We start from the raw sequence: 18,216 nt of genomic DNA, 5'->3' as shown, positions 1-18,216 counted from the left end.
CCGTGGAGTTCCCCATGGTCACGGTTGCCACACATGTGCCCTGCAAGGCAGAGGAAATGAGAAGATCCTCAGCATGCCAAGGCGGTATGTGCATGCCCTTGTGTGCATGTGTGAGTGTGTGCATGCTTGGGGGCCCATGGGTGGGCTGAGCAGTCCGTGGACCCTGCCATGTGGTTACAGAGCATAGGAGCCAGCAGGTCAGGGGTGGAGGGAATGAGGGGTGTGGCTCTGCATGTGGCATGCAAATGTGGTCAGTGCTCCCTGGACTGGTGACCAGATGATGCCTTGAGAACCAGCTAGTGCCACCGTCTCTGGGCACAGCTCCCCAGAGTCTGTGTGGGGACAGGCAACACCCCTTCCAGAGGGCTCAGAGGGCAGCATGGTGGCCATCGTCTGCAATGGGGTCTTGGGTGGACTCCTGCTCTGGGGGTCTAGGAAGGCAGGACCAGTTGGTGGCCTCACAGGATGGGATCAATTGGTGCAGGAGGTCAGGGCAGCTGGACTCAGCCTTAAGGGATGAAGGAAGAAAATCTAGGGCAAGGAGACTGTCTGCTGTGAGGCCTCAGCTATGCAGGTACCACCTGTGTCACACCCCAAGGTGGAATGAGAGCATAGGGCAGGTGAGTGTGGCCAGGTAGGTGTGGGACATTCAAAAAGGCCTGGGCAACCATGAGTGTGAGGGACCTGAGAGTGATACAAGAAGGAGACTGTATCAGTCAGCTATTGCTGTGTAACAAATGACCCCAAACTCAGTGACTTATAGTAATAAGCATTTATCACTGTTCATGGGCCTGTGGGTCAGCTGGGCAGCTCTTCTGGTCTTACTCACGCATCAAAGTCAGCCCCAAGTTGGGTAGGTGGTGCTGCTGATCTTGGCTGGGCTTTCTAACGTGTTCGGGAGCTGGCTGGCTGTCAGCTGGTCTGGGACAGCCTCGACTGAAACGTTCAGGTTCTCCTCTGTGTGGTGTCACCGTCCAGCAGGCCAGCCTGGGTTTGTTCTCACAGTGGCTGGGCAGGGATCCCAGAGAGCCAGTGGGAGCTGAGGACTCTTTAGGCCTAGGCTGGGGTTTGCCAGTGTCAACTTCACCAATTTCTACAAGTAAATCACAAGGCCAACCCAGGTTCAAGGGCCAGGGAAACAAATTCCACCTCTTGATGGAGGAGGTACAAAGCCTCGTTGCAGGAGTGGAGATTGGGGGTTCTCACGGGGACACTGAGGGACTATACTGAGTGGTATGGGGACCAAGTGAGGGTGTAGCTTCTGAATTTTGTGCAGATTACCTGAGCGTGTGGCCCCAAAGTGGCCCCCTGTACCCTCTCGGCCTCGAGCCGATGTCCTCAGCTCATGCTCCTGCCCCTCCCTGTGTCCCCGCCTCCAGTGGAGCTCACCCACCCGCTGCCGCTCCCCCTGCCTTGGCACTGCAGCCTCCGCCTGGCCTCCGAGCATTCGCGACGCGGCCACCAGGATGACCTGGTTGTGGGCTGGGATGGCAAAGACCAGGTAGGTGTCGGGGCTGGAAGTATACCTGGGAAGCCCACCCTGTGGCCTGAGTGGGGTACTTGGGGCCCTGCCCTGCCCGAGGAGCCTTACAGGGCCAACAGGGCTGGGCCCCGGTCCCCAAGGGACCATGGGAAGGGCACTGGGTGGGAGGAGGAAACCTGGGTCCCAGCACCACCTGGGACAGGAAGACCAGTGGCTGACGCATACTGCAGGCCTCTTGTGTGCCAGGCACATCAGCCCCGTTTCTAGAAGATGAAATTGAAGCTCAGAGAGGCATGGGGTCTTGCACAGAGTCACGGAGCTACTGGAAGGCAGGGCTGGGATTTGAACCCATGAAATGCCTCCAGCCACCACATGTGTCACTCCCAGTCCCATCTTTGTCATATGCTTGTCCCCATCTGCTTCTCTCCAAGCCTCAACTTACTCCTCTGCAAAATGGGCTGAAGCTCTCGGAGGGCCTCCCACAGTGCTGGGCCAGCAGCCCTCACTCATGTGACCTTGATGAAGAAGGTTGCCTGCACTGGGTGGTGGGGAGGGGCTTGGCCTCTCTGGAGGAGCCCTCCCCCTCAGCCTGTCCCCTCCCCAGGTGGTGCTGTCCTCCTCTCTTCGGCTGGGGAAGGGCAAGCTGGCCGCCCACCTGGCCCTGGCTCACCCCTTCAGCCTCTCCTGGCGGCGGGCCGAGGCCAGTGGCCTTGCTGAGAGCAGGGGTGGCAGGCAGAGCCGGCAGGTGAGCAGGGAGCATCCGAGGGCCCCTGGGTGTAGGGGTCTTGGGGGTTGGTGAGCTGCATGGCTGAACCCACGGGTGGGGCATCTGGGACCACGTGTGGGGGAGGAGGATCCCATTTGTTCATCAGAGACAAGGACATCTCTGGAATCACAGATTCCTGAAGCTTGGAACCCCAAAGGGACCTTCATTCATTCATTCATTCCTTCATCGGTACCTTATTAAGCACCTACTGTGTGCCAGGCAGTGTTGAGGTGCAGACACAGTCCCTGCATTGATAAAGCTCACATTTTAGTGGGAGAAACAGTTACAAGCATGTCCGATTCATCACTGAAGTGCTCGTTTGTTTAGTCAGTCACTGCAGGGGTTTGAGCAGGGCAGCTGGACTCTGCATCTGACTGGGAGGCCTTGGGCAGCTCACAGCACCTCCCTAAGCCTCAGTTTTTTTCTTCTCTGAAATGGAAGACAGTAGGCCAGTGTGTGCCAGGCAAAACAGGCAAAAAGACCAAAACTCAAGCAAATGAATGAATAAAGAAATTAAGAGTTGTGGTAAGCACCATAAAGAAAGTAAGGAGGGTGCTAAGAGAGAGAAACATTGGAGTGGGGGGGGCTACTTTAGATGGGGTGCACAGCGAGGGCTTCCTGGAGGAGGTGGTTTGTCAGCTGAGGACCCGCGGATGAGGAGGAGCTATCTGCCAAGCTGGAGAAACAGCGCAGTCCAGGCAGAAGGAACAGCAAGTGAAAGACCCCGAGGTGGGAACGGGCTGGGTGCTTCAGGAAGAGCCAGAGGCAATTAGGACCAGAACCAAGGAAGCGATGGGGCAGGGGCAGGTGAGGGGGGAGATGAGGTCAGGTGAGGGGGCAGACCACGCAGGGCCCCTCTCTTGGCTCAGGCTGCCATAGCAAAATAGTACAGGCTGTGTGGCTTAAACCGCAGACATTTATTTCTCACACTTCTAGAGGCTAGAAGTCCAAGATCAAGGTGCCAGCACTGTCAGGTCCTGGTGAGAGCTCTCTTCCTGGCCTGCAGCCGTCTCACTGTGTTCTCACGTGTCGGGGAGAGAGCTCTCCGGGCTCCTTCTTACAAAGACACTAATTCCATCATGACCCCACCCCGCCCCAAACCTCATCTAACCCTAATCACCTCCCAACGGCCCACCTCCTGATGCTGTCACATTGGGGATGAGGGCTTCAACATATGAACTTGTGGGGTGATGTGAGTCAGTCCACAGCAGCCCCACAAACCCCAGGGAGGGACTCAGATTTCATTCTGTCTTTGGGAATGATGAGTCTGGGTGTTGAGAATGAGGAGTTTTCCATCTAAACGCCTCTGGCCTCCCAGCCCGAGCGTGGCTCTAAGCTCTTACAAACACGAGCCGCAAGAGAAGGCACCATCTCCACTCCCCATCTCTCCCCTCTGCCCGCCACTGGCCCCATCTCCTTGCAGATACAGCTTGCCTGGAATGGAGGGCAGCCTGTGACTTTGCAGCTCACCTGGGCCGACAGGTCCTTGGCACACAGCACCTCCTGGGATGGTTGCGTGGCCACCTCCCCAGGGCAGGTAGGCACTGGCTGCCCTGCTGATCAGGCACAGGCCTTTCGCTAACTCTGGGCCCTGTGTTGCCCTCCCTCCCCCCAGTCACGTCCTCCATCCTCTTCCCTGTCAGCTCCAGGACACCTGGGGCCTGGGTGCCCTCAGGGCCTGTGGGGCCTTAACACAGACCCCAGCCGTGTTCAGCGAGTGGCTCTATCTGTCCTGGGACGGACGCCGGGTGCAGCAGAACCTGACGTATGAGGTGAGGCCTGGGGGGCTGGGGGGCCCCACCTGCTTCAGGAAGTGCCTGGCTCTGGGGCCCTAGGGTCCTGGGTGTAAGTGGTACTTGTGCTGGGGATCCCGGGCAACTCATTTCTCCACTGTGAACCTTGGTTTTCTCATCTGTGAAATGGGTGCAGTAATCCTTCCCTGACTGGAGTGTAGTGAGAGCTCTGGGAGGTAAGGAAAGCAAGGCGCCCAGCATGAGGCAAGCACTTGGGGAGCAGACGGGGAAGGAGCTGGTGACGCCAGTGGGCTTCTGGGGAGGGGTGGGGGGAGGTCGGGAGGTCAGGTTTCCAGAGGCGTCAGGGTCAAGGTCTCTCCAGCAGCACCGCCTGCCTGGGGCTCCTGATGGGCTATGGAGAGACAGGGACAGCTAGCCCTGGAAGTCCCCTTGCCCCTTCTGGGTCTCCTTAGGCCCAGCCCCCCTCAGTCTCCCAACAAAAGTCCTGCTCGGAGTGTAAACGGCTGCTGTGGGGCTGACCAGGGCTCTGATGGTGGGATTTCTGGCACCTGCCCTCCTCTCGTGAGGGTCTCCTGACTGCCGCTGTCCATGGGCACTCTCTCTTCCGGGACGAACCCCCATCCCATGGTGCCTTCTCCTTCCAGAGGCACCAGCCGTCCCGCCTGGACAAGATCCGTGCAGAGGCCACACTGGAGCGCGTCCTCACGGCCTCCTGCACCACGCAAAGTTTCCAGGGAGTCGTGGAGACTGACTATGCCCACTGGCTGCGCCATTCCCTGCATCTGGGGCTCTGCCACCTGCCCAGGGTGAGACTGTCCCAGGGAAAGGCCCAGGGACCCTGGTGGTGAGGAGAGAGGAGGGTGCCCGCCCTGGTCAGGGGTGTGAGTGAGGGAGCTGGGTGCCATCACCACGGCTCTGCACATGCCACTGGGCGACCCTGGGCAGGGTTCTCTCCTCTCTGAACATCCGGTGTTTCATCTGAAGGATGGACGATGCAGTTGGTTCCAGCATGTAGGGTGACTGTGAAATTTAAGATGAGACACTGGGAGAGTGCTCAACGCATAAACAAAAGCTGCTGCTTTCGTCATCATTGTTAGGGGGAGGTGTTGGGACCCCTATCCCCCCAACATTCCCCCGAGTTTGTTAGCTGGTTGATTGGTCTTTCCTGCATTCTTTCCACCCTTCCTTCCACCCACCCACCCACCCACCCATCTTCTCAACCATCCAAACATCCATCCATCCATCTACCCACCTTCCCATCCTCCCTTCCATCCTCCCTCCCTCCCTCCCTCCCATCCCTCCATCCATTCATCCATCCATCCTCCCATTCCCCACATCCCAGGGGTCAAACTTTTTCTGTAAGGAGCCAGATGGTAAATATTTTAAGTCTTGCAAACCATATGGTCTCTGTTGCAACTCTGGCATTGTGTCATGAAAGCCACCATAGATGACATGTAAATGAATGGGTGTGGCCATTCCCAATAAAAATCTATCTACAAGAACAGGCAGTGAGCCAGATTTGGCCCATGATCCATAGTTTGCCAACCCCCAATCTGTTCATCCATTCAGAAAGCATTTGTAGGTCTTACCTGTGCCAGGCTGTTCTAGGTGCAGGGGCACGGATGGGGAAAGGGACAGACCAGGTGCCTGCCCTCCTGAAGCTCACAGTCCAGTGGGTAGAAGAAGAAAAAACAGACAAGATGCATGATATGCAGTCAGGTGTGGTGAATGCTGTGAAGGAATGAAGCAGGGAGAGTGGACAGGGGATTGCAGGGGGCCTTGCTGACGAATGCAAACTGCAGCGGGAACAGCCAGTGCAAAGGCCCTGTGGCAGGAGCATGCTTAGAGTGTTTGAGGAACACAGGGTGGCCCTTATAGAGAGAGCAAGAGGGCGAGGTTAGGAAGATAACGCAGACCATAGGACCTGCCAAGGAGACCGGCTTCTCCTCTAAGTGCAGTGGGAAGGCAGAGGCTTTGAGCAGGGGGGACAGTGTCTGATTTGCACTTTTTTAAAAAAAATTAATTTATTTTTTTGGCTGTGTTGGGTCTTTGTTTCTGTGCGAGGGCTTTCTCTAGTTGCGGCAAGCGGGGGCCACTCTTCATCGCGGTGCGCGGGCCTCTCACTATCGCGGCCTCTCTTGTTGCGGAGCACAGGCTCCAGACACGCAGGCTCAGTAGTTGTGGCTCACGGGCCCAGTTGCTCCGCGGCATGTGGGATCTTCCCAGACCTGGGCTCGAACCCGTGTCCCCTGCATTGGCAGGCAGATTCTCAACCACTGCGCCACCAGGGAAGCCCTGATTTGCATTTTTTTAAAGCTTAATCTGGCTGCCAAGTGGAGGAGGGGCTGTGGGCTGGGGCAGGAATGGAGGCTGGGAGACCTGATAGGCTATTGTGACAGTCCTGGCATGAGGGATAGTAGCCTGGACCAGAGCATAGGGAGAGGAAGCTGTGCTCCTGCACCTCCCTGACCACTGACACCCCACCCTTTCGTTCCAGGCCCTCTCGGTCTCCGGGGAGCACACCTTGGGCAGCGGTGGGCTCCTGCTACACTCCAAATGCCAGCTGGGCCTCGCCCCAGACCCAGACCACAGCCTGCACCTCAGCCTGACCCTCCGCAACCACAGCAGGCCCCGGATGCCTGACTTCTCTGGGGAGCTAGAGGTAAGGTGGCTGGGTCGGGGCTGCCCACCCCATAGGCAGGATACTCTGATGTCCCTCTGTCCCTCTCTGCCCAGTGGACCACCACTGCCTGGGTGGCCCTGCCATCTAGTGGCCAGTATTAGAACTGCAGACTGGCACCCAGGCCCAGTGGGGACCTGAGCTTAACTGTACGTGGGACCCCCTGTGCCTGGCCCCCTGCCCTGAGCAGCTCCTCTGCTGCCCCAACATCAGCCCTTCCTATAACCGAGAGGCAATGGCTGGACTGCCTGGGTTTGAATCCCAGCCCAACCTCTTCCTGACTAGCAACGTACTTCCCCTCTCTGTGCCTCAGTTTCTTCGCCTGTAAAGTGGTGGATAATCATTGCACCTACCCTACCTCCCATGGCATTAATATTGCAGGGATTAATTATGTTAATATGTATAGATTGCTTAGAATAGTACCTGATACAAAGCAGCCACTAAGTAAGTATTAGCTGCTATTATAATTAGCTATTATTGGCCGAGTCTTCTCCTACCCCTTCCACCTCCCAGCAGCCCAGGGAGGCAGAAGGGGGCAGAGCTGGGTTCAATACCTGCTCTGCTCCCACCTGGCCAAGGGATATTGGGAAGGGACCTCTCTGAGCCCCATTTCCTCATCTGTAAGTGGGGATCAAGTATATTTCACAGGGTGGTCAGTGGGGTTCTGGGCACCCCTCCCCTCCACCCACACAGCACGGGCATACAGGAGGTGCTCCATAAGTGCTGTCATCCACCCATCTCTGTGTCTTTCTGGCTGGGTGACCTTGACCTTGTGACTTTCCCTCTTCAAGCCTCAGTCTTCTCTGTCAAATGGGAACAAATCCCATGTCCTTTGCAGAATTGTTGGGAGGAAAAGAAACAGAGTTTGCACAGCACGTGCACACAGTAGGTGCTCATGAGATGGGAGTTTCCTTCCAGCATCCAGAGCTGGATGAGGCATTTCTGTGTCTGGAGCTCACTCAGCTCCTGTTTCCGAGCCCAGGAGCAGTGGCAGTTTCAAAAGAGTTTTCCTTTCAGAGTTTCGCCAAGGCTGGCTCTCGCTTCCCCGTTTGCCAGCCAGGCCCCCAGCCACTCCCGCACCTGTAATCCCGGTGCCCCAAGGCTCACTTCCCCAGAACCGGAGGCCTGGGAGTGAGCCCCGGCTGGGCGGTCAGGAAGTGGCTGGTCCTCCTGCTTCCATCCCGAGCATGTGGGCAGCTGCCCCTCTCTGCTTGCCCCATTTTGGGGTCCGTGGTGTGGAGAGAGGCCTTTCACAGCCTTGTTTGGTCTCTACACCAACCCGGTGGAGAAGGGGGACAGATTCGGGAGGTCAGGCACTCACCCCGGCTGCTGGGGCGCTCGCCACTCAGCGACGGTGACTAGGACGGACACCTCGGTGTGGTCTGCAGACACCCCCACCCCCAGGCTCACCTCATGCACTGTGAGATCTCCTAAGGATTCCTGGGCTCCACCCCTCCCACCCACTGAGGAAGCTGCATGTTTAGTGAGCACCCTGAGTTGGATTCCTAGGGCTGCTGTAACAAATTAGCCCCAACTCAGTGGTTTAGCACGACAGAAATTCCTTCTTTCACAGTTCTGGAGGCTAGAAGTCTAAAGTCAAGGCGCCAGCAGGGCTATGCTCCTTCCAGAAGCTCCAGGAAACAATGCTTCCTTGCCTCTTCCAGCTTCTGGGGGCTGCCAGCAATCCAGGCATTCCTGGGCTTGTGGCTGCGTTATTCCGATCTCTGTCTCTGTCTTCACATGGCCTTCTTATAAGGACACCAGTTACTGGATTTAGGGCCCACCCTAATCCAGTATGACCTCATCGTAATTTTATTTCATCTACAAAGAACCTATTTCCAAATAACATCACATTTACAGGTACCAAGGGTTAGAACTTCAACAGATCTTTTTGAGGAACATAAGCCCATAACACACCTCCTACACACACACACACACACACGCACACGCACAACACACGCACACACATTCTGATTCCTGATAAATTTTGAGAACCACCATTCTATATCTGATCTTATAGATTTTGAAACTGAGGCCCAGAGAGGGTAACACACTTACTCAAGGCTGCACAGCTTGTTAGCCGCAATATCTGGACTAGAATACAGAGCAGCTGAGTTCAGGCCAGAGGTGGCTCCCCTCCCCTACAACGGCTTCTCAATCAGCCCGTTGGCCTCCCCCCTGCAAGGTCTCCCTAGGGTTCCTTCTCTTAAGGCCTCTGAGGCTTTTCCTGCCTTTGCCCCACCCCATTCGAAACCCTCCTGTCTTGTGTCCCCTTCCCTCAAGGCTGGTGGCTGCAAGGGCTGAGATGAACTGCTCAGTGCCGGCCTTTATGCCAGGTGCTACCCACGATGTCTCCTTGAACTTGTGGAGACATTTGCAGTGGTTCTCATGCAAACATGGAAAACCTGGCCTGTAGGTGGAGACACCTGGGCACTGGGAACGTAAAAATGCCAGTGCCCAGCCCCTCCCCCAATCAGTTAAGTCAGAATCTCTGGGGTGAGGCCTCGGCAGCAGGAATTTTTAAGCTACTTGGATGCTGTGTGCCGCGCTTGGTTAGGTCCCTGGATGTGGATTTCAATAAGCATGTTCTGCAATTGGTAGGGATTCTGAGCCCTGTGGCAGGGGTGTAAGGTGGGGGGACCCAGTGCCCCTGAAGATGGGGGGGGTGGTGGGCATTGCCTTTTCCCTGCAGGTTCAACCTCACCCTCCTCAGCCACCTCTCCCCGGGCCTGGGGCCAACAGGGGCCAGAGGGCAGAGGCCAGCCTGCACTCAGGCCTCTGCCCTTCACCTCCCAGCTCCGCGGCCCCAGGGCTCAGCATTTTGGCCTGCTGGGCCGGGTCTCCACCTCAGCTTCTCGAAGCTTGGTCCAGCTGGAGGGAAATGTGGACGACGGGGACGAGAAAGTGAGACTGTTGGTGTCCCGGGCCCCGAACTGCTTCCAGGCCTCGGTGGCCCACAAGGAAGGTGAGTGGAGGTACCGGTGTGGCTCAGCGGCCTGGCCAAGGCCCCAGCTTGGCCCAAGAGTGGACAGAGATTGGGGTGCTGAGAGCTCGAAGTCAAAGGAAACCCTGGTAGGACTTGGTGGCACCCCCAGCTTGGAGGTGATGATGAGCTCCCTGTGGTCACCTGTGGTGCCAGGAGAGGCTGGGATAAGTCTGGACCAGAGGTGGGTGTGGGCTGGGGGATGGGGAAGAAACCAGGCTTCGGGGGGTTTGGAGGTTGATTTAGGCAGCTCAGTTCAAGGCCCTCAAATCCTAGGGCCTTTGAGACTCTGCCTGTGGGCAGTGGGGAGCTACAGAAGGCTGTGGAGAGCGGGAGGAGTGGGCAGCTGGGAGGCAGATGGACGAGTCCTGGGTACAACAGCAGGTCCCCTCCTGGCCCCAGGGAGCCAAGAGGAGAGCGTGGTGCTGCGGGCGTGTGCCCACAGGCGGACTGCGGAGGTGGAGGCCCTGCTCCAGGACAGCGGGCAGCCCGTCCAGCCCCTGGGACGCCTGACCCTGCAGGCTGCCAACCAGAGCCTCCGCTTGGCTGCATACGGCTGCCAGGGGACCCTGCTGGGCCACGTGGAGGTGAGGGGGCCGAGGGCTGGGGGGAGGGGTGTTATTCCTACACCCCCACCCCCACCCTGCCAGGGCAGAGGCCACAGGACCAGGATCCCTAAGTCCAGGAGTACCAAGGAAACCAGAGGCAGGCAGCCCGTAGCGTGGCCAACACATCCCTGGGCGTTGCTGCTGGCACCGAGAGCATTCTGTCCACTTCTTCCCCGTGAGGCCCAGCCTGTCCCTCTGTGTCCACAGTCCAGGGTGGCCGCTCTTGGGTCCCAGGTGCAAGCCCGGCTGGAGGAGAAGATCCATGGCTTGGATGCCTACGTGAGACGGTTCCAGCGCCTGGTGGGTAGAGTGCACTGGGATGTCGGGGGCACCCTTGGAGAATGGGAGGGAGCGTGAGGCTGTGGAGGGTCACCCCTCTGGCTCGTCCTGGGCCTCCCTCACGGACATGAGGGTCTTCTGGAGCTTTCTGTGCCCCAGACCCTCACGTTGATCCTGCCCCCGTTCCCCTGCCCAGGTGCAGCCGGCGGGCGCCCTGGATGGCGCGGCAGGCCCCCTTCTGCAGCTGTGCCAGGCGGGGCTGGGGGCCGTGAGGGAGAGTGGCCGGGCGGTGGCCGCGCTGTGGGACCAGAGCCGGGCCAGGCAGGGGCTGACACACCGCGTGCCGCTCTACCTGGAGAGGCTGCAGGCAGGGCTGGAGCAGCTGCGGGATGAGCTGGAACGTGAGTGCAGGAGACAGGGCGTGACCCTGCACCCAAATCCACGCCTGATCCCAGGGCCCCCGACCCCAGGCCCCTCACGCTCGGCCTGGGGTACTGGTTCAACCAGAAAGGCCACCTGATTTCTGGCAGGCCTGCAGCCCAACTTCATTTAGACCCTCTGCCTTATTTCTCACAGACCTATAGCCTTCAGACTTTTGGAACAGTGTCCATTCTTGTCAGTCTCCAAGCCCATATCCCTCATGCCCACTGCCTTATCTCTTCTGGGACTGCTGCCCAAGTTTCTTCAGTCCCCACCTGATTTCTTTTGGGTATACAGCTTTACTTCTATTAGGCCCACTGCCATAGATTCTAGGGCCTATTTCTGGTTCTGTGATAAGCACCAGTGAAACCGTGCGGGTCGTGAAGGCTGCTGTCCCGAACGCCCTCCTGGCGGTGCTGGGACCCTCCAGCCTCTCCCGGGGCCAGGAGCACCAGGGCTGACAGCTGGCCCAGCAGGGAGCCCCAGGACCCTGCCCAGCACCAGGGCGGCCATCCCTCTGACTGGCCAGTGCTCGGGCCAGACAGGCTATTAAATGTCCTCTCACCCCTGCTTGTGTCCCTTTGTCAGAATCCCAGGGCCACCCCCAGCCTCGTGATTCACTAGGACTCATAGCTCTCAGGACGTAGTTGCACCCACAGCTATGATTTGCTACAGGGACAGGATACAGAGCCAGGTGGCAGAGGGACAGGTGCAGGGGAGGTTCTAGGGAGACCAAGCACGAGCTTCCAGACTCCTCTCCCAGTGGGGGCACACGGGACTCACTCCACTCCCCCAGCTTTGAATTGTGGCAACACGTGTCAAACGCTGTCTGCCAGGGGAGCTCGTTAGAGACCCTGCCTCCAGGCTTCTCACTGGGGGCTGGTCACGTAGGAGCCTCTGCCTGGCACAGACCAACATTCCAGACTCGCAGAAGGAAAGGGGGTGTTCAGCATAAACCACATTGCTTGTGCAATCCAGGCACAGTGAGGCACTCTTATCAGGTCTGGGAATGGTGGGAACCCCCCAGAATCCAGCCAGGGCTGACCCTGTGAACAGGCCTTGCAGTCGGGCAGTCTCAGGCCTGCCGGGCTCTTTTCCAGTCTCTAGTGCCACCACCTCATTCCAGGTCACAGGCCTTATTTCTTTCCTGGAGGCCCGGCTCGTCGGGGGGCTGGTTTTCCTGTGTGGACCTGGGATGCGGGTAGCGGCATCTCACCTGCCACCAGGACTGGGAGGCCTCACGGTGGGTGGTGGCTGCCTTTGCAGAGCCCCTGGCCACGCTGAAGGACGCCTACTTGGAGGTGACAGTGCAGCCCCTGGACAAGGTGTGGCAGGAGCGGGCCGAGGAGGCCATGCAGCGGCTGCAGGCCTGGGTGTCTGGGACGCCGGGGACCTGGGGGTCCGGGCCCATCGCGGCAGCGCTGGAGGCCACGAGGGGCGCCCTGGAGCTGGTGAGGTGGGGCGAGGGGGAGGGAGGCGGCCCTGCAGGCAGGGATGGCCCTGACGGCTCTCACTGCCCCCACCTGCCCCAGGCCACCCACCAGATGCTGTCTTGGGCTGAAGCTGTGTTCTCACAGGCACTGAGGCGGCTCTGCAAACCCTTGTTGGACATGTATAGCTTCTCAGCCAGGTAACTTGTCCCCTCTGCGGTCCTGCCCCACGCCAGGCACACCCTCCGTCTCATCTGCTCCCCTGACAGCCCTGCCATAGAGACATTTTCAGCCCCATTTTACAGATAAGGAAACTGAGGCTTATTCTTCATTCCGCGGATATTTTATGAGCACTCTCTTTGAGCAGGCGCTGTTTTAGGTGTGCAGACGCAGCGGTGAGTGGGATAGATCCTGGCCCTCACGAAGGCCATGGCTGAGCAGGGAGACAGTCACTGAACACAGTGACCAGGTTATCTACCCTCAGGGGCGGCAGGCCTTCCTATAAAGGGCCTGAGAGTGATGTGTTCAGGATTTGTAGCCCGATGGTCTCTCACATAGCCTTCGTTTTTTGTTTTTGTTAAGAATCCTTTAAACAGTAAAAGCCATTCTTAGCTTGCAGGCCATCCAAAAGCAGGACACAGGTTGGATTTGGCCATGGACCACAGTCTACCGACCTCTGAGCTAGTATATTAGGTACCAAGTGCTTCAGAAAAAAAAAAAGGCAGGACATGTGGGTTGATGGGGGTATTTTATTTTTATTTTTTAAATCTTTTTGTTTATTTTGGCTGTGGGGCATGCGGGATCTTAGTTCCCCAACCAGGAATCCAACCCGTGCCCCCTGCAGTGGAAGCGCAGAGTCTTAACCACTGGACCGCTAGGGAAGTCCCCGATGGGGGCATTATAAAGAGTGAGGCTGTGGTTGGCTTCAGTGAGAAGGTAGCATTTGAGCAAGGGCTTGAAGGGTGGGGGAGTGAGCCGGGTGCACATCATGGGAAGAGCGTTCCAGGCAGAGGGCACAGCTGGTGCAAAGGCCCAGGGGTGGGAGTGCACTTCCTGCTTGAGGAATCTGAAGGAAGCCAGTGGGGCTGGAGTGGAGAGTAGAGGAGTTGGCGGGGTAACGGCGTTCCGGGCAGCCTGGGGCCTTTGTCTCTTACTCTGAAATGGGAACACACAGGAGGTTTTGAGCTGAGGAAGGACATGATCTACCTTTCATTTAAAAAGATCCCTCTGGCCCCAGTGTTGAGAATAAAGACTGGGGGCAGGGAGGGGGATAGAAGCAGGGAGCCCAGTTTAGAATGGTCCAGGCAAGACGGGAGAGTAGCTGCGCCGAGCAGTGGCCAGCCGCGGAGGGGGTGCGAGGCGGTCAGGTTCCGGGTGTTGTAAGGACAAGCCTGTAGGATTGGCTGACAGATTGGATGTAGGTGGTGAAAGAGAAGAGCCAGGGATGACTCCCAGGGTCTTGGCTTTGGTGACTGGAAGGATGGAGGGTCCGTCTATGGAGTAATGGGGATGACTGGGGTGCAGGGAGCAGCTTGGAGCTTTGCTGGTTTCCTGTGGCTGCCATAGCAAATTACCACAAGTTCAGTGGCTTAAGTGACACAGATGTGTTCTCGTGTAGTTCTGGAGGTCAGAAATTCAAAATGAATGTCAGGTTCCTCCGAGAGGCTCGGGGGAGAACCCTTCCCTTCCCAGCCCCTGCAGGCCGCCTGCTTGCCTCGGCTCGTGGCCCCCGCCTCCATCTTCAAAGCCAACAGGGCAGCATCTTCTCCCCTCTGACTGTTGTCCTTAATCTTCTCTCTGACCCTGCTGCCTCTCTTATAAGGTCCATTGTGATTCCATTGGCCACCTGGATAATCTGTCTCAAAATCTTTAGTGTAGTCACACCTGCAAAGTCCCTTTGGCCTCCTAAGATAACACAGTCATAGTTGGGCGTCTTTGGGGCTGTTGCTCAGCCTACTGTGGTGGGAGCGGGTGGTCTGGAGCTCTTTCCGACCTGCTGAGTTTGAGACGCCATCAGGACACCCCACTGAGGCAGCTTTCTGAGGCCTGGGCCGTAGAGCAATTTGGAGGTTTTGGAGAAGTCACTGGCCCTGAAGGAGCAGCGGAGCCAGCCTCAGGGACAGACCTGAGAAGCCCCTTCCCCACACAGGCCGGAGGCCCCGCCAGGGCACATACGTTCAGGCCCCTGGCAGGAGATCAGATGCCTGCGTCCTTAAAATAGGACAGTCACTTCTACCCCCAGCCTCCACCTCATTATGCCACCTCCCCAAACAAAGCCTGTTTCCTCCCTAAGAGGCTGACGTTCCGTGGAGGTCAGCTTGCGCCGGACCCTTACATGGCCATCCTGTGGCTGCAGAAAGTGAGGCTCTGACAGGGACGACTTGTGCTGGGGTCTCCCAGCTCCTCTGTGCTCCCTCCAGGGACCACTCAGTGGTGGTGACACTGCCGATGCTGCCTGCAGGGGACGAGCCCCTGGACGTGGCCCGGGTGACCAGCCACCTGGTGGAGGAGAAGCTGCTGCGGCCACTCCGAGAGCTGTATGGGACCAGCGTGCTGGCCGAGTACCACCGGCTCAAACGCCGTCTGCTGGGGGCCCCCTCTGGATGTGAGTCCTACGCCGCCCTCCTCCCCGGGACCCCTCTGCCCTTTGGAACATGGCAGCAGGACCTGGCAGGGCCAGATAGACAGTGGGACCATCCCCCAGTAGTACAGGGAAGCTTAGCATTGTAGTGCTGGGCCCATCTGATCCCAGGCTGATTCCAGAGGTTACTGGGCTTCCCAACGTCAAACAGGATGAGGGTTGGGCTGCGGATCCAGGCTTTTGTCCAGAAAGTAAAAGCCTGAGCCTGGAACCCAGCGCGGAGGCGTGGCGAGGGGCTGAGGGCCAGGCCAGCTCCCTCCAGGCGGACTCTGCAGGAGACGCACCAGGCAGACCTCCAGTTGCAGCCGGAAGGCCACTAATTGAGTCCAGACTGTCCGTCAGGCAAGGCCTGGAGCCACAGGCAGTGCTGGGACCAGACGCAGCTCTGGGGGCCCTGGGGGCTTGGAGCCCCTGGAGTTTGCATCCGCTCCCCTGAGTGCGATCTGGTGAGTCTCCTCACCTCTCTGTCACCTGGAGGGGGCAACGTGGCTCACTTGTGTGGTAACGAGCGTGTGCCTTTGGTGCCCGGGAGGGTCTCAAGTTAGTGGGAAAGCTTGACAAGGACTGGTGTGTAGCATGGGGTCTTGTGATCTCACAGGCAGGAACGCGGAGGCTTGGGCAGGTGGGAGCCCCCCCAGAGTCTGGGGTACTTGTCCGCTAGGCAGCGTGGCAACTGGAAACAGCCTGGTCTTTGGGTTCCACGTGTGCGACCTGGACCAGCCTGTGACCTTCAGCTCTGACACCTGACAAGGAGCTCCCAGTACTCTCCTCGTGAGGCCATCATGGGCTGGCACGGGCCAGCAGCTGCCGGGTACCTGGCCTGGGCGTGTGTTCAACGGGTGGGGCTTCTCTTACCCGACCCCAACGCAAGCCTCTGCTCCGCAGCAGCGCCGGCTCGGGGGGTCCGAACTACCCTCTCTCGGGCCACCTCCTGCCCACCGTGAAGAGGGCTGGGCCTGGCCCGGGCCTCCCTCCTGTTGCATGGAGCCTTTGGCCGTCCTTTTTTTTTTTAATGAAGACATTTGACTTTTGTGGGGGCATTCTGTTGTTTCTTTTTTAAAAAAATATTTATTTATTTGGCTTCATTGGGTCTTAGTTGCAGCATGCAGGATCTTTCGTTGCAGCGCACAGGCTTCTCTCTAGTTGTGGCACGTGGGCTCCAGAGCACGCGGGCTCAGTAGTTGCGGCATACGGGCTCTCTAGTTGTGGTGCGCGGGCTCAGTAGTTGCAGGGCATGGGCTTAGTTGCCCCATGGCATGTACGATCTTAGTTCCCTGACCAGGGATCAAACCCGCATCCCCTGTACTGGAAGGTGGATTCTTAACCACTGGACCACCAGGGAAGTCCCCCGTACTTTTTTTTTTAATAGTGAATGTGTCTCTTTTCTGCAGTAGCTTCGTTGAGGTATAATCCACCTACCACCCAGGTCACCCTTTTTTTTTTTTTTTGAACTGTGGTTACAATTCAACAAATTCTAACCTTCAGTCAAGGGTGACAAGAAATGAGAGACAAATGGAAAAATACCATTTGTATTCACCTTTATAAATAAAATGATGTGCTTAGTTCCATTTGGAGACAAAAGCATGGAACCTGGTGGTCCTTTTTTTTCTTTCTTTCTTTTAAATTGAATTACAATGTTTTGTTAATTTTTGCTGTACAGCAAAGTGACTCAGTTAGTTATACACATATATACACTCTTTTTTAAATATTCGTTTCCATTATGGTTTATCATAGGATATTGAATATAGTTCCCTGTGCTATACAGTAGGACGTTGTTGTCTATCCATCCTTTATATAATAGCTGACATCTGCTAACCCCAACTTCCCACTCCATCCCTCCCCCAACCCCCTTGGCAACCACAAGTCTGTTCTCTATGTCTGTGAGTCTGTTTCTGTTTTGTAGATAGGTTCATTTGTGTCATATTTTTAAATTTTTTCATTCATTTCCTTTCATTTGCTGCGCCCCACAGCATGTGGGATCTTAGTTCTCCGACCAGGGACCAAACCCGTGCCCCCTGCATTGGCAGTGCGGAGTCTTAACCACTGAACCACCAGGGAAGTCCCTGTGTCATATTTTAGATTCCACATACAAGTGATATCATGATAATCTCTAGTTGCATCCATGTTGCTGCAACTGGCATCGTTTCATTCTTTTTTATGGCTGAGTAGTATCCCATTGTATATATGTACCACATCTTCTTTATCCATTCATCGGTCGATGGACATTTAGGTTGTTTCCATGTCTTAGCTATTGTGAATAATGCTGCGGTGAACATAGCGGTGCATGTATCTTTTTGAATTAGAGTTTTGTCTGGATATATGCCCAGGAGTGGAATTGCTGGATCATATGGTAGTTCTGTTTTTAGTTTTTTAAGTAAGCTCCATACTGTTCTCTGTAGTGGTTGTACCAATTTACATTCCCACCAACAGTGTAGGATGGTTCCCTGTTCTCCACATCCTCTCCAGCATTTGTTATTTGTAGACTTTTTAATAATGGCCATTCTGACCAGTGTGAAGTGGTACCTCATTGTAGTTTTGATTTGAATTTCTCTAATAATTAGCGATGTTGAGCATCTTTTCATGTGCCTATTGGCTATTTGTATTTCTTCTTTGGAGAAATGTTTGTTTATGTCTTCTGCCCATTTTTCGATTGGGTTGTTTGTTTTTTTAATATTGAGCTGTATGAAATGTTTGCATATTTTGGAAATTAAGCCCTAGTTGGTCCCATCCTTTGCAAATATTCTCTCCCATTCTGTAGCTTGTCTTTTCGCTTTGTTTGTGATTTCCTTTGCTGTGCAAAAGCTTGTAAGTTTGATTAGGTCCCATTTGTTTATTTTTGGTTTTATTTCTGTTGCCTTGGGAGACTGCAGGTTGCCCATTTAAAGTGTCTGATTCAGTGGCTAGTGTGCATCCATCACCACGGTCAATTACAGAACCTTCATCACCCCAAAAAGACACCCTGCATCCCTTAGCTCTGTGTCCCCATCCCTCAGCTATACCCCCAGTCTACTTTCTGTCTCTGTGGATTTGCCTGTTCTGGACACCGTGTATGAATGGTATCACGTAACACGTGCCCTTTTATAATGGGCTTTTCACTCAGCATAAAGTTTCTGAGGTTCATCAGTGTTGGAGCGTGCATCACACCTCATTCACCTTAGGGGACCCCTAGAGC

At 56.2% G+C, this 18,216-nt stretch overlaps 1 protein-coding gene across 1 annotated transcript in view; it reads left to right on the top strand.

The window, feature by feature from the left end:
* Positions 1–18,216, top strand: part of LOC133104210 (uncharacterized) — a 173,102-nt gene that overhangs the window by 140,545 nt on the left and 14,341 nt on the right. Inside the window, exons 56-68 of the mRNA XM_061209857.1 lie at positions 1,380–1,501; positions 2,088–2,228; positions 3,673–3,786; positions 3,893–4,021; positions 4,648–4,809; positions 6,501–6,665; positions 9,480–9,648; positions 10,069–10,253; positions 10,482–10,574; positions 10,750–10,954; positions 12,240–12,424; positions 12,506–12,603; positions 14,824–15,008. Of these exons, the coding sequence (XP_061065840.1) occupies positions 1,380–1,501; positions 2,088–2,228; positions 3,673–3,786; positions 3,893–4,021; positions 4,648–4,809; positions 6,501–6,665; positions 9,480–9,648; positions 10,069–10,253; positions 10,482–10,574; positions 10,750–10,954; positions 12,240–12,424; positions 12,506–12,603; positions 14,824–15,008 (1,953 nt within the window). The remainder of the gene's footprint in view (positions 1–1,379; positions 1,502–2,087; positions 2,229–3,672; positions 3,787–3,892; positions 4,022–4,647; positions 4,810–6,500; positions 6,666–9,479; positions 9,649–10,068; positions 10,254–10,481; positions 10,575–10,749; positions 10,955–12,239; positions 12,425–12,505; positions 12,604–14,823; positions 15,009–18,216) is intronic.

Source organism: Eubalaena glacialis, chromosome 13 (genome assembly GCF_028564815.1).
Source record: "Eubalaena glacialis isolate mEubGla1 chromosome 13, mEubGla1.1.hap2.+ XY, whole genome shotgun sequence".
Lineage (NCBI taxonomy): Eukaryota > Metazoa > Chordata > Mammalia > Artiodactyla > Balaenidae > Eubalaena > Eubalaena glacialis.
Note: the sequence above shows the minus strand (reverse complement) of the source record. Positions and strands in the feature narration are given on the sequence as shown.